The sequence below is a fragment of the Harpia harpyja genome, chromosome 14 (genome assembly GCF_026419915.1).
Source record: "Harpia harpyja isolate bHarHar1 chromosome 14, bHarHar1 primary haplotype, whole genome shotgun sequence".
NCBI lineage: Eukaryota > Metazoa > Chordata > Aves > Accipitriformes > Accipitridae > Harpia > Harpia harpyja.
In genome coordinates this window covers 39,262,524-39,278,252 of record NC_068953.1, presented here as the reverse complement: position 1 = coordinate 39,278,252, position 15,729 = coordinate 39,262,524, and the positions used below count along the sequence as shown (strand labels likewise).

The 15,729-nt window shown below is 48.6% G+C and overlaps 1 protein-coding gene across 1 annotated transcript; it reads left to right on the top strand.

The window, feature by feature from the left end:
- The first annotated feature begins 1,206 nt into the window (after window positions 1-1,206).
- On the top strand, window positions 1,207-15,704 carry OAZ2 (ornithine decarboxylase antizyme 2). The gene is given in 6 exon segments (XM_052808590.1): window positions 1,207-1,311; window positions 4,736-4,811; window positions 4,813-4,893; window positions 10,197-10,372; window positions 12,217-12,302; window positions 14,018-15,704. Coding segments are annotated over 6 exon segments (573 nt in total). The 5' UTR covers window positions 1,207-1,291; the 3' UTR covers window positions 14,152-15,704.
- Window positions 15,705-15,729: the final 25 nt, after the last annotated feature.

Sequence of the window (15,729 nt, the reverse complement as noted above, 5' to 3'; positions counted from 1 at the left end):
CAGGCCTGTGTTCTCCGATGTGTTGCGAACACCAGCAGACAGTGTGAGACCAGGTGAGTATGCGTGAACTTCTCCAGGACTCCAACCTGCAGGGCTTGCATCCAAAGGGTCTTGAGAGCTTCTCTTCCAGCAAACTGCTTGGATTCTGACCCCATGTGAAGGCTCAGCACCCACCAAGCTCTGCGGGACTGAAGCCCACAAGTTACTCGCACTGCCTGATTCTCCAGGCTCCTCGTCTTTGTCCAGGTGACTGCCACTGCCTTTCCCTTATGGGTACGCTGCTCATCATGAGCCCCTGCAGAGCCCTGCCATAGGCAGCTCAACATCCTGTTATCCACATATTCATTCCTCTCTTCCTTCTTCTCTTACTCATCCAGGTTATGAGCCTGCAGTTCCCCATGCCACCTTTTAAGCACTAGCATCATACTTTAAGCAGTACACCACACATCAGAGCCAGTGGCTTGTTCTGCAGCGGTACCACCGGGGCCCAGCAGTTCATTACTTAGTCTCGCTGCTCCCCAACCTCTTCTCCCACCACTTCAACAGGAGCCAAAACGCCTCCAGAAAGCCTTCAGCCTAAGGGCCCTGGCCTCTTCCACTGTAAGAAACAACCCAGACACACTTCAGTTTCCCGCCACGGCGTTGCCGCTTCTCACCCTTCCTCACACCCCTGGCCGCAGGCTGCCTGCTCCCCACCCCAGTGGCGGAAGGCTTTACTCCCGGCCCTCAGGCCTGCTGCTCCCCCGACACCTGCCTCACGGCCGCCTTGCTCGGCCGTGAGGCGAGCCAGGCGTCGAGGGACCGCCGTTCCCACGCTCCCCGCCCACTCGCGGGGTTGCCAGCAGCCCCACGGGCGGGAGCGGGACGCTGAGGGATCCCCTCAGAGAGCCAACGGCCCTCAACGGCCGCCCGCGCGCAGCGCCGTAGCGTCACTAAGCGGGGCGGGGCGGGGCGAATGGGGGAGGTGGTGGAGGGCGGCGCGCCTGCGCGGTGGGTAGGCGTGGCGCGGCGCGCGCCTTTGTTTGGGGCGGCGGTTTCCCAGGCTGCCCGGCGCGGGGGAGGGGGCGGGGGGGCGGGGCCGGGCGGCTTGCGGAGAGGGGAGGGGAGAGGAGAAGAGGCGAGGGGGGCGGGGCAGGGCCGGGCGCGGGCCCGTGGGGTCAGTCAGAGCGCGGCGGCGGCGGCGGCGGCGGCGGCGGCGGTCGGCGAGCGAGGGCGGCGGCGAAGGCGAACGGAGCGGAGCGGAGCGACCCAGCCGAGCCGGAGCCTGAAGCCGAGCCGGAGCGAGCCGAGGATGATAAACACCCAGGACAGGTGTGGGGCGGCGCGGTCCCCATCCTCCCCGCACCGCCGGGCCCACCCGCCGCGGCCTTCCGCGCCCCTCAGAGCGGCGGCGGCGGCGGCCGGGCCTGGGGTGCGGGCGGGCGCTGAGGCGGGCGGGGCTGGCGGCGGCTCTCCCCCTTTGGATCCTCTCCCCCTTTGGATCCTCTCCCCCTTTGGATCCTCTCCCCCTTTGGATCCTCTCCCCCTTTGGATCCTCTCCCCCTTTGGATCCTCTCCCCCTTTCTTTCCCGAGTTCAAATCCCCATCGGAGCGGCGCTTCTCCGTGGGGGAGACCCCCCCGGGCGGGTGTCTGGGCTCCCCGGGGCTGTGGTGGTGGTGGGGCACCTCGGCAGCGAGTGTCTGAGCACCCTTTTGCTAATAAGAAGGCTTTAATGCCGAGGAGGGTTTGTGCCCTCCCTTCCCGCAGTCCCCACGCATCTCTAAGGGAAGGTGATTTCTGCTGGCAGGTTGGTTATCAGCAGGCGTGAACTCACTCGATTTGTGTCTGTTTTTCTCAGCTGACCAAATTATCTTTGTGTGTCTGTTGTTTAGAGTCCCAAAAGTGTCATTTCCTGAGCCTCTATCATACCATGTAGATAAGCGCCCGGAGAATGTGTGTAAAACAGCCTCGTTTCTTGGCCGCTGTATGTACGGTCGATACTTGAGCTATGCTGCGTTCATCAGATGGTTATTTACAAGTTGCACCTCAAATCAGGTTCCTTAATAGGTGACTTGCAGTGGCTGGCAGCATAATATCTTATTATTATGGGCTAAGTGTTTTGTAAAGGGGCAAAAAAGAAAACAAACACAAAAACTTCATTTTTGTAATGTCAGGGGAGCTGCATGGATCCTTCCATCTGGTCTAAGTGTTCAGCACAAATGAAACCCCCAAAACCAAGAAAATGTGCAGCTTTTAGACCCCAGGGTGCTGGTTGTTGTCGTGGACAGAAAGCAGTGCTGGCCTGGGGCTTCAGGTGCGAGGGCTATTGAAGAGCAGCCGTGATGGGGTTCAAAAGTTGCCAAGTTGTCCTTTGCGCTTCCCAGGGACAGGGCATGGGGTTGAGATCACTGGAAGCTTAGCGAGTTAAAATTATACCCACTGGCTGAAAATGTACAGTTGCTTCCAGCTCCCGTTTCAGGCAGGACTCTGTCAAGAAGCTTCTGCTTAGGAGTTTCTTCAGGGCAAGGCCCTTGGTGATCTAAATGCATCTTGATCTAAACCAAGCTGCTGGAAAGCAGCTTCTCAAAAGAGAAGAGAGGCTAGAAGGGAGCACAATCCTAGTTTTTAAGCTATAAACAGGCCTCAGAGAGCAGAGTTGCAGTGGGCTGCTCACACGCAGATGCGCGAAGGGATTGGACTTCGTCGCGTGCTTGCATAAACTTCTTCCCAGAGTGCTAACGTGCATCTGGAGGAAGCAAAACCTCTTTTAATCTGCGCCCCACACACACACACGCTTTGCTCCCCAGCATTGCCTGATGGTGCTGCCCTGCATGTGCTGCTCTCGGGACCCTAGCTGGCTTCCACTGCGATGTTTTGGGGAGGGTAGCGGTGGTGAACAGGTCTGGGCTAGGCGAAGCCCCAGTGCCCCAGGCAGGGCTCAGCAGCTGAAGGGGTCTTGTGTTTTGACTTCTCCATGTGCCAGAGGAAGCAAAACTGGGAAGTGTCTTGAACTGCTTTGCATGAAAACTACAGCCTCTTTTTTTTTCTTTTTTTTTTCTTTTCCCACAACTACACTTCATTATCCAGCTTCTTGATGCCTTGGCTGCAAGTTGGAGAGAGCTATCAATAGTACATTGTTGACTGGGGGGTGAGGGAGGAGGGAAGGGAAAAACAAAGCTGCCAACAGCTTTCTGGGGGTGGGGAACGGCACAGCAAAGTGCTTTGTCATGCCTCTCGACATCCACTACTACTGAATACACACTGGTCCATTGATAGCCCCAGTCATGCCGTGAGGAGGGACTGTATTAACACAAAACACCACTGAGCATGTGTGCAAAGGGGTTTGCCCTGAGACTTCTTCACTGCAACTGCTTAATATCTTTTCCTAGTGTATTTAAACAGCCTTTTCTCCAGGAAGTGTCTGCCGTAGGCCATGGCACACGGGAATGCTGCTGAAGAGCCCAGTCTAGCAAACCTGGAGAAGGAGGAGGACATATGTGGAGGAAGAATATATGTGTTTCTTATAGAAAGATTATTTTGGTATGAGGTGGCAAGCCAAGATCTTAGCAAATTCTGCCTGTGTCATAACTGCGTTTGCGATCTATTTTTTGGCATTCAGAAATGCCAAATTTTAGTAGTTCGTTTGCAGTCTGGTATCCGTTCTAGCATACTGTATAAGCGGTTCAGGTGATTCTGATAGTGCAGCTCAGTACTTGGTCTTTGGATGCTTAAGCCTGTCTCCCTCGTGGAGAGGGATTAGAGTGTCTCAGGAACAGCTCAAGTGATAAGTTTTAGGGCAGACAGTAAGTTGTCAATACATCTGCAGAGTCTGTCCATTATAGGCTTGTTCCTCGGTCCATGTGCTTATTGAAAACCCTCACACCCCCCTTTATTTTGGTGGTGTTTACATAGCTTTGCACTTGTGGGTTTCATAATGGGAACACTGGGGAATGGCAGGTTTCTCTGCGTTGCTTTTGCAGGCTTTGTTAGAGGAATACCGCTTCTGTGCTGTGCCTCAGCAAAGAGCTTTTGTGGTACTGATAAAGGAGGCAATGCTCCAGAAGTAAAATAATTTGCTTTCATGAACTTCCTAGAAGCTGGAGCAGATATTAAAGCCTGCGTTCAAAGTGATCCTGAAAGACTGTGTGTAGGACATCCAAACAAACTCAGAAACTGCAAGGGAAACTTATTTTCTTGCTCTTAAAAGTAGGTCTGTGGGGTGGACTTGTAATTTTTAGGGCTGGGGTGAAGGATGCTTGTATGATATTTCATTTGCATGTGAAAATGTCAGCTTGGACGTTGTAGAGCATGTTGAAAATATCTGAAGAACCAGCCCTTTCACTCCTCCTCTTTTTGAAAATGTGAAACTTAAACCTCCTCCTTCTGGGTCCTGTTGATCTATTTGTAGATATTTGTCTATAGAAAATGTGTGCTCATCTGGTCATGCGTTTCCAGCCATCTGCTATTGGCAGTCTTCCAGGCATCCCTTATTAGCATGAGGTTGCTCAGCACTCTCTCCGGGTTCTTGGCTGCAAAGCCCCTCCTCCATTTCTAACAAAACACTGCTGGTTTCTGATACGACTTGGGCAGCGAGCATTTTTAATGTAGATGTCCGGGTGCTAAAGCCCTGATCTGCTGCCTCTGAGGTGCTGTGGAGAAGCAGGGATATGAGTGGTTTGGGGTTATGAGGAGCTGTAGCATCCGAAATGTGATCCCTGCTAATGTAACCTGGTGTTCTCTCTCTTTTTCTTGCAGTAGTATTTTACCTTTGAGTAACTGTCCCCAGCTGCAGTGCTGCAGGCACATTGTTCCAGGGCCTCTGTGGTGCTCCTGATGCCCCTCACCCACTGTCGAAGATCCCCGGTGGGCGAGGGGGTAGCAGGGATCCTTCTCTTTCAGCTCTGATATATAAGGTGAGAAAGATCTGGCGTCTAAATAATGATCTGTACCTGTGTTACAACTGTGTTTGGTCCCTTTTGCAGTCCGATGGGGATAAACGCAAATAACTCCAAGGTAGTAAGTGGAAGAACAGTTAATTTTTCAGCAACCCTGTTGGCAGGTTGCTAAGCTGCATGCAGTGGTCTCCCTCTCCCGCTTAAATATCACCTGTTTATTAAGAAACAAGAGACCTTTTCTCAAAGGTGTGCAGCAAATAATTCACTAGCCCTGCTCCCAGAAGCCTGTTCCAGCTATTGTATGCAGAGCCAGCATTATCAAAACATGAAACAACTTCTTAAATGTCTCTCAAAAAGAGGAAGCGGGAAGCAGAAAGGTGAAATGCAGAGAGAGAATGGTTGATAAGCTCCTTCCTGTGCGCTAGTCCGGAAGGTAAAGCTGTCGGAGTCTGGGAGCTGCCTGAACTGATGTACAGAGTAACTCCTGACTTCACAAAAGGGAGAGGCGACTGTCCACCTCACAGACTGGAACGTTTCTAGAACACGTGCATAGGATGAGGCAAGATCAGGAAGGCTTTGTATCTGCAGACTTGCTTAGAAGCACGTGGATCTGTATAGCTCTCATTTTTTGGCCCGCTTCTTTCTACAGGACCTTTCCTTTCGAATGAGGGGACCTGGCTGTTCCTTGCTGTAGAATAATTGGTGCTTGTGCAACTTTGTGTTGTGTTATGGTGGCACACATCTGTCTGCCTTCTGGGACAGGGGCTGCTTTTCCACGTGCCAGGGAGTAAAGTGCTATCAGATGAGGTAGCCTAAATTTATGCTCAGCTTGTGAATTTGGCTGTTCAGACAGGAGTGTTGTCATAGGTGTTAGACTTGATTTTTAATTACCCTGTGGGAGGCACACAGACTTTATATGATGAAAAGATACAGGCCTTTTTGGGTCACAGCTACCAAAGTCTCCTCTTGAAATTCATGAGAGAATCGCAGACCTCACAGCTGCTTTCAGAGGAGTTTTCTTTAATGCAGCCTTGGTGAATTTTTAACACACACCTCACCTGCTTACCTTGTGAATAAATGTCAAGCTCTGTAGCCTCTTAATAATAACGTAACATCAGCTTAATGCTGTCGAGTTGAATTGTCACAGATGTTAGAAAGGTATGAAATCCGGAGAAGCAGCAGAGCACAACGGGCTTCCTGTTAGATAAAGAAGATACATAAATAGCTTCAAGGGGGCTCAGGACAACTAATGAATTCCCTCTGGGTGGGAGGGGATGAGAAATAGGGGACCCTGCAACTTAAACTCCTGCAGGCCAGCTTTGCCAAGCCTTGCGTACACACCAGGCAAGGTCCAAAGGCAGAAAATGGGCTCAACGTGGAGGAGATGCTGGTGGAAAGAATCAGTGTGGAGTCTTTGAAGTGTTTGATTTCCGTATGGCCTTGAATTCGCACAGAAGCTTTTGGCAGTGGTGTGTAGGCAGGGGCTGCTGCCTGGGGGGATGTCATCTGGATAGCTGCATCCCAGAAGTATGGATGTAATTCTTTCTGGGTTTATTGCTGACAAAACCTAGCAGAATCTGTCAGAAAATCAGCCCTTTCTGTAACATAGCTCATCCCAGACCAGAGCAGGCTGTGTTGCCCAGTGGTTTAAAGTCAAACCCCTAGACGGGGGTTACTGGGACTCTCTCTGCCCCTCTCAGTTGCCCACCCAATCCAGCAGTGCTGTAGTTACAGCAGGTTGAGTTTTTTCAGCCAGCAAGCTTCAGTGTGACCTGGAAAGGCATCTGGGCCCAAAAGCTTAAGTCCTTTTTCCAACTGTATCAGCTATTCTGGTCTAAGGGATGACCTTTCTGAACGAGCCTGCCTCCTTCGGAGCATGCAGCACAGTGCTCACGTACAACAGTGCTATAAATTAAGCTGCTGGGGCTTCCTATAGTTGTTGGTATTTTTGTGTTAAGAGACTTAATATTTGGCCCTTCATCAACGGAGCTTTACTTGAGCTGGGAACGCAATAATGATCAGCATCGGTGCTGCACAGCCAGGACGGCCTTTGTGTGAACAGACGTGCTCTGGCTAGCAAACTTGGCAGGAGGCTGCAGGTGTAGCACATGCCAACAGTAGGCTGCTTACACGAGTTTCTCCAGTCGCTTGGCTATGGTAGATCATAACATCCTTTCTTCTTACGCTGCCAGCACGTAGGGGCCTCCCCCCGTCCTTCTCGGGACATCTGAGGAGCATAGCTGGGTTGGAAAATCTTGTGCCCATTGAATTGTAACCAAGGGGAAGCTGGTCCTTGTGGCTTTACTTCACTGAAATGGAGCTGAGGGCTGAAGAGCTGGTGGTTTAGGCAGCTGTGTATAAAAGATAGTCTGGTGGGGTTTTTTTGCCCATGATAGTGTGGCAGGGGGATTTTGCAGGGGTGAACTAAAACCAAACATTTGTAGCGTAAACAGGATTTTGCTTTGAGCAGCTTCCAAAGAATTCTGGGCTGCCGCTTCACAGGAACAGCTTCTCTCCCCGGCATCTCGCTGTCTCTATTTTGATGCCTAGAAATAAAATATCAGCCGCCCAAGACAGGCTGTGTAAACGTAATTCCCACTGAACCAGGGGAACTGGTTCTGTTAATCCCTGTGGATGTGCTGCCTTTGGTTCACGGGCTGTTGCATTAGGGGGTCTTAAGTGGAAAAAACCTCGCTAGGTTTGGAGTGCCGGGCATAACTTCTGGTGACAGAAGGGCTGAGCCTGAAGGCTCGGAAAGCTTCTCCCTTCCTATTGCAGGCTCCTGCCAGTCTTCCCGCACAAATGCATGCGTGTGCCTCCCCCTCTGATGTGTCAATCCCAGCCTGCTTTTCTCAACTTCCTCGCCCTGTTTTTGTTTTCATGAAGTATAAGAAAAGAAGCATCTGTGAGCTTTTCTTGAGAGAAGGATCTTTTCTGAAACAGAGATGCTTTCTGCATGGTAACAACAACTGTAAAAGGCTCCTATAAAGCCACTGGTGAAGGATGTGCATATAATCCTCTTGGTTTTGTTTTTTTTAAATACACCTCTGTAGTGTGGAGCTCTCTCTGGGCTCAGATCTGACTCTTGCCGCTGGGTCTGCGGTGGCTTTATCAGCAGCAGTCTGATTTAATTTGAGCAGCTGTCAGTAGGTTTCTTGGTGCACTTGGCTTAAAACTAGTAAAACCTGACAGCAGGCGCAGCCACAAAAACTTCTTTCAAACTCGATGAATAAACTTATTTCCTACAGGATATTTATTCTGATGAAGTGTAAACTTGTTTTTCAGCTAAGCTTTGTGGGCTTTAAACAAATGGCAGCTTCCTCTGCTCTGGTTACCGAAGCCAAGGCAGTTCTTCATTTGCATGCGGCGTTACTTTGTCGCCAGCATTAACATACTCGATGGCTGCTGCTTTGTCAATAGTCAAACCAAGAGGGGATCTATTTTAATACATGTGGTAATAGGAATTAAAGCACTGGGACACAAGCTTGAGGAGCCTGGAAAAGTTATCAGTGATGTTTTTGCTGAACCGCTCACTGGTTTTTCAGCAATGCTTACACCTTCATAGCTTAAAACACCAACAAGAAAACATCTGCTTGACAAGCAGCGATACTGAGGAGTCTTCCACCCTCTTACTGGGCACTGTTGGCTGCTGCTGTGTTTGTACTGCCCATCTTTTAAGTGCTTCTTCACTGCAGATCCAAACTGGACTGAGTTTTCTTTTCTGTACTGGCTCCCTATGTGTGTTATGGTCAGAGATGAGTATATGTCACTACAAAGCATTTATTAAGCCTTGTCTGGTGAGGTGCTGTCTTTCTACAGCAATGTCACTTGTTTCATTGTCAGTCCAGCTGATCGTCAGCAGATCAGAGCTCGTAATCTGCTGCTGAATTAATCACCCTGTTAAAATAAAGTGCCTGGATACTGGATGGTCGCTCACCTAATGACCTGATGGAGTAAACGACCTCCCACCCCACCTGTTGATGCTGTTGAGGAGAGAGGGACGCATGGCTTCCCCAGACGCTCCTGTGACTTGGGAACTGAGCAGACATGACTTCTAATACCTGGTTTACTTCTGCCCTTCAAAGCTGTGCAGGTGACTTTGTAAACGTGAGGGAATCAGGATGCATGAGCCTGTAACCAAGCAGATGGGAACAGTTGAGCTTCCACTGCAGTTGACAACGTTAACTCGGGAACGTAATGAATTTCTTCGTCATTTCTTTGGGGCTCTTTGCAGTGAAATGTGGAAATCATTACTGGGCAAGCCAGCTGCCCGCAGAAATTGTCAGGAGAAGGAATGGAGTTTTAACCACGAAGTTGTTTTCTAGGAACTGTTGAGCTGAATCTGAGGTGGTCTGCATGCTTGATGTTCTAGTTAGAGCACTATTGGAGAGGGATGTCTACATTTGTCGTCTCTCACAGTCCTCAAATCTGTGTATCTTCTGTCTGTTTTGGGATTCTCTCTGTGCTATGCACTCTCCTCCCTTATACCAGGAGGCAAACCATTTGCCATACCAGTGGCTTGTAAAATCTGGGAAAGCAATTTGTGGTCACCCCTTAAACAAAAAAACTATGTTGGGGATTGAGGAGACAATGAAATTGGTCAGACTGCGGCAGCAGATGCTCTTCCAGCTTGTCGGTTCAAGTTGTGTTCTTTGAAGGGTAGTTCATGAACCGCCCTTCAAAGATGTGGCTGGGACCTGCGGTGAATGAATGGACTCTCACTACCCAGAAATTTCATATAATGTAAATATGCAAAACTACATTCCTTTGAACAGGAAAACAAGACTAGAAAATCACTCTGAGGTCAGAGTACTCATTGTGGTGCGTCCCTGAACCAGTGAAAGGGGAAGGGAAAAGTATAATGTTCTTAGTAAAACTGTAATACCATTTATTTCACATTTGCTCTCTCTAGTTATACTCCCCTGCCTGTTTAGTATGTAGGACTTTACTTTTTTGTTCTTTGTTTTTGTATTAGGTTAAAATAAAAGCACGGTGTTACAGGTAGTTCAGAACAATAGCTCTTAACCACTTAAACACTTGCTTAGAGCGCTGAGACTCAGACATGAGCTTGCAGCCGACTGTGCGTACCTTCACGAGCTATGGTGAGTCTCACAGTGGTGAGTTTTAGTGATAGGCTGAAACTCTGGACACACACCAGTCTGTAAGGGCTGGTCCTTTGTCAGGAGGGTGCTGTCATTGAAAACACAGTCCTTCTGCATGCTCGTTTAAGCATGATCTCTTACATTTTTGGTCTACAATCTCATGGATAGTTTTCTAATTCTAAAGTGTATTTCATGAGCTCTCCTCTCTCCCCTGCGCAGGACGAGAAGATCACTGTTAACCAAGATGTCCCAGTGCACGAAGGGAAGCCTCATATTGTCCACTTCCAGTACAAGGTCACAGAGGTGAAGACCTCCTCCTGGGATGCAGTGCTCTCTAATCAGAGCCTCTTTGTGGAAATCCCTGACGGATTATTAGCTGATGGAAGCAAAGAAGGGTAAGTTCAGGATCCCAGAGCTGCATCCGTGGCTCCACAGGGAGCAGGATTTTGCTTACATGGGTGATGCTGTGCGTGTGGGGAGAAAGGGCTGTACGTATGGCAGCTCTGTTCCTGGTTTGTGTATCTGAATTATGTCCTTACTCACTTGTCTTAAGAGAACTGTCCTCCTGTTAGTCCTCCATAGATATATTTTTTTCCCCTGGTGATCATTTTGGATGGGTTACTGTTTTTTGAGTCCCTGTGTTAATGAAAAATAAGCAGTAAATAAGCAGAGTGATTCTTTGGATGCTTTGGTATGGAAAACCTACAGGCCTTTCTCTGATTTTTTTTTTTTCTTTTTTTTTTTTTTCCTGCTGGCCACTTGGCAAGCTTATTTTGGCAAGCGTTTTCCTCTCTTTCAGGGGAGAAAAAACTCCATTATATTGATGCGCTCCTTCTCATCAGTAGGTGGATCTGCTCTTGGAGTGCTGCCACGCAGGCGTTGGGCTCTGCCAGAATCTCTGATTTTTCTCTGTTGGCAGAATACGGTAGTGTTTTGTCCAGACAGCTCTGCTCTGGGAAGTTTGTGTAAACGCAGCTTCCAGAGCAGTTACTTCCTGCCAAGTGCTTTGCCAGAGATCTCTGCTGGCGGGGAGCACTATAGCGTAGATGTGGCTTTACTGGCTTCCTCTGCAGAGCTCTCTGAAGTCCTCCTAAATCTTCAAGTAGGCTTCATCCGTAAATGACACAAGCTAATTAAGAAAAAAAACTCATTGGGCACCTTCAGTAAGTGCCAGTGTTCTTGCTGTCTCACACTTGTCTCATTTGACTCTGAGTCCAGATAAACGTTAGTGTAATTTCTCCAGTTGGCCTGTAAATCTTTTAGCTGTCCAAGTGCCTGCTCTCTTGGGAGCGGCTTCTTCTGGGAGGGTATTTATACGCCTGTGTCACCGTGACTTAAAGTGCAATTTTGCCAGATTATTTTTAGCTAGGTAAAACAGCCTAGTAGAGGCTATAATTAAAATAGTTCATTACCATATTAACAAAACCCTTGCAAATTTAATCTCCCTCGCTGCACTCCAGTCTTGCTGACTGCTGTTTAATTAGATGTCGATTGAAGCCCTGTTTGTCACTGCTCTAGCAGCCTGCATCGTAAATGGTTCAAGGCCAGCAGTGACAACGATGGCTCTGTCATGCCGATCCCCAGGGCTCAGAGAGGGGTTAATGCAGTGCTGCTTCCATCAAGAAGTGCTTCCATCAAGAGGTGGCAGAAATAATTTAGCTGGAAAGGCAGGAAGCGTGGATTCAGGGTGCATCAGCTGTGCCATCCAGCTGATGTGTTCAGGAATCACATCAGTAAACAGCTTTGGCTGTGCACATGCTCCTTCAGTGATGTTTTTCTCTTCTCTTCTGCCTGGTATGAGCTCCGGTTTTTTTGGGTTTTTGGTTTTTTTTTTTTTTTCCTCCTTTCCATAAAGCACAAAACTTACGGATCCCCTCGTGTGTATTGCCAGTGGAGGGAATGTAGCCTGACTCGGGATCAGCTGCAATATTCAGCTTCCTGCATACAAAAGCTCCTGTACAAAATCACTGGCTGGTGGCGATGGGTGGGCATGCTGGCACGCGGATGCCGAGGATAGTGACTTGTTGGGTGACTTGGTGTGAGGATAGCTCTTAGTTCTGCAGGGCTGGAGAGCGATGCAGGAAGCCCATTGTTTCAGCACCCATTATTCACTGGAATGGGTCTGTAAACAAGTAATCTTTCTGCCTGAAAACATCCAAGCAGTTGATAATGCTCAGAGGCTTCCTCAGGACAGGACTTCCTATAGCTGATGTTCTTTTGTCTTCCTCCTCCTTGGCAGGTTATCAGCACTGTTGGAGTTTGCTGAAGAAAAAATGAAAGTAAACTACGTCTTTATTTGCTTCAGAAAAAGCAGAGAAGATAGAGGTGAGAACTCGCCCCCGCTGTCAGGTTTGCTCCCTAGATCTAAAACGGTGCTGCTGAAGCTGTACAAAAGTCTAGTAATCCCAAGGCAAGGCTTCACGGGATGCTTCCTACTGCAGTAATTGTTATATGCATAATTCTCATGGCGTTCTTACAAATTAGAAATAGTTTCTTGTGGAGGAAATAAGCCCCTTCTCGAGACTAAGGGAGAGGGAGTATTTTGGTTTTTCCAGCAGATTTGCGTTGCTATCCTCCCATTAAATTATTACTAGTACTCTCATGCAGAAAGCTGCTTCTAAATTACTTGGAGTATTTTCTTGTCCAGAAATTGGTTAATATTTCTCCTTTGGTAAGGAGTGAAGGTCTCCATTTGGCATCAGGCTTCTGTGATTTGAAAGGAGAAACCAGGGAGAAGTTACTATATGGGAAATGAACACTTATAGCTTGTTGCCCTGGTGTTCATCTGCTTTTTAAAGATCTACTGGCACTTTTGCCCTTCCTAGACTTACAGGTAATCCTGACCCTGGCTATAGATGCTTATGGCTTAAGGGGGCTGCATTAGAATCTAAAGATAGATGTGTTGGATGAGTGATTACAGCACGGAAGTTTGAGGAGATTTGTGGTGAGGTACCAAGCTATGGGTCTGTCACTTTAAATCTTACTAGATGCAAGTTAGTAACCAAGGAATTGCCATGGCAGGAGTAATTCAAACCTTAATTCTAATTTTACTCTGCTGCTTCACTTCACAAGCTGCACTGTCTTCTCTGAAACGAAGCATGTTATTATAGTTAAGCTGTGCTGAGCCCAGGAAGATGTCATTCCATGTTATGATGCCACGAATAATTTTCAGATTAAGTTCTTGCTATAATGCCACCACTACCGCCACAGGTTGCATAGGTGACCTCTGCAGTTACAGGAGACATCTGCTACTGGTTTTTGTTTTTAAAAATGGGCTGTGTTGCTCTTGGACCTGGCTTATTTGTACGAGTTCTGGAGTGCTCCAGATCCTGGGTCCTTGTCTATGCAGTTGAAATTCAGTGCTGTCTTCAAAGTATATAGGAGCTCCTCTGCATGACCGTTCAGTGGCTTAAAGTTGATCATCAGAGGGTGCTGTAGAGATTAGATGCTGCACCAGGGTAACTTTCATGGGTCACAGGGAAGTGATCACTTTAGTAACAACAAGCAAGCATGCATCCAGTCACTGCGTAGTATAACCTTGTCTGACTGAGACAAGGTGTGGGGGGGGGCTTCTGGACTTACCTCGCTCTGAATTTCTGTGCATAACCAATGGTGCGTTTGCTGGGGGACTGCACTGAGCTGTGCTGAGCTGTCTTGAGTTTCCACTGAGCTCTGGGTCCTCCTCGTGGAGATGGCAAATGTCTACCTAGACCCCGAGTAAGTCGATTCCTGTTTGCTGCTGTCTGACCTGCTTTCAGGGCTCAAAGGGTGCTGGGACCCATGTCAGTACAGAATAAAAACTTTGACATGCTGCACATCTAAAATACCCTTCACGCTTAGGAGCAGCTGTGATGAATGCAGGAAGAGAGAAGACCTCCTGTTTGAGAGGGCTGTCACATTAAAATGGTTTCTTTCTGTGCAGGAAGCTCTGGGCGCACTCACAGAAGGGTGTTCAGTGCACTTCAGTATTTGTGGCTTCTAGGGTGACGCAGGTGAAGAGGATTATTCCTGGTGGTAACAGATTTCCTTCTCTTTGGTAGCTCCACTCCTGAAGACATTCAGCTTCTTGGGCTTTGAAATCGTGAGGCCTGGTCACCCCTCTGTCCCGTCGCGGCCAGACGTGATGTTCATGGTGTACCCCCTGGATCAGAACTCTTCCTCTGATGAAGAATAGCTGCAGCGGGGGACTCCAGTGTGACCTGAAAATGCTGTTGAGGGGAGAGAGGGTTACATCTCCTTTCTTGAGGAAAGGGAAAACAAGCTTCTGTTGGACTGAAACTGCATTTCTCATTGTTAGATTGGCCTGTGTATCCTCAGAGTTGACTATCTCATTGAAATGTGTTGCCTAGAGAACTATATATACACACATGTAATCACCAAATAGTAAATGGAAGATGTTTATGAACTGGCATAGGAGCTCTTTACGTGCAGCTGTGTGGTGTGTTAGCCTAGGGGCGCCTGGTGCCCAGGCCATGCGTGGGGGAGCACAGCGGTAGATGCAGTATCATCAACTCCATGACTTCTCTAAACCTGTGTTGGTCCTTTCCTGATCACCTGATGTGCGCTCATCTGACAGACTACCTTTTTATTTTTCACTCAAGACTCTTAAGTAGAAGGCATGTTTTGGGTGTTAGGCACATGGAGGAGACGTGCTTGAGTTTAACCTTTAACACTACATTAAAACCCCTGTGTGTCTCTACTTTGGGGCAACCAATGCTGTTTTAACTGGTCTAACCTTTTTTTTTTTTTTTCCCTTTCTTTTTAAACTTCTTGCTCTTCCAGCTTTTGTTTTAAGCAGTCTTAACTGTTCAATGTTACCACTGCACTATCACAGCGTTCAATAAAAGGGGCATTCAGATGAACTTCACACAGCTGGCGCTGATTATTTGAAAGGAACAGAGCCTGTGGTGGGCCACCTGCAGTGCTGTGATGGTTTCAGAGGGTCAAGCGAGTGTTTGGAGCAATACCTCTGCTCTGGGGGAACGTTTCCTTACCTGCCTGCAGTGTGATGGTTGTGATGGTCCAAACGGCCAAAAAAGCGCACACCTTTATCCTCTGCCCAAGGATGGGTACAGAGCAGGCCCGTGGCTGTCACCTCTGTTCTTCCTCCTCACCTTTCCAAAGAGATGATCTCAAGACTTGAGACACCGAGCTAGTGGCTGTATCCAAACCAAAGGGGGTTGTGTGTGGGGCAGGTGTGGAGGGTGGCTCTGCCAGTCACCCGGTCACGGTGGGATGCTCTTACTGTCTGGGGGCTTTCCTGGGATGGAGCCGTGCTGGTGGTAGCTCACGTTTCAACCCTGCCCCTTCTAATGTTGGAGAATGAGGTTGTGCTCTTGTCTCTGTGCCATGTGGATGTAACCTGGCTGGCTTTCTTTGAAAGGCCACACGAGAAGGGTGCATTTATAAACTGTGCCCCGGAGGCGTACTGTGAGCTCTCTTCCTGGCCTGGCTGCTTGCGTGTGGAATTGTCCTTGTGTGCTTTGTTGTGCTCTCGCCCTTCTGTGGAGGATTTTGTTAAAAGCTGAAGCCGAGCCATTCCATAAACGTCATGGTCAGTGTTTTCTGTTTGGGGGAGAGAGGTGGGGCTGGGATATGAGTTTGTGTGAATAAATTGTCTTAAAGTTTGTGTCTCTCTTTCCCTCCTTCCCCTCCAATGAAGTGAAAGGGCTGGTGGCTGTACTCTCCCTCCAGTGGGACATTAAATCTGAAGTCTGGTTTAAAATCGGAGGCTGTGCTGATGGGAACATCT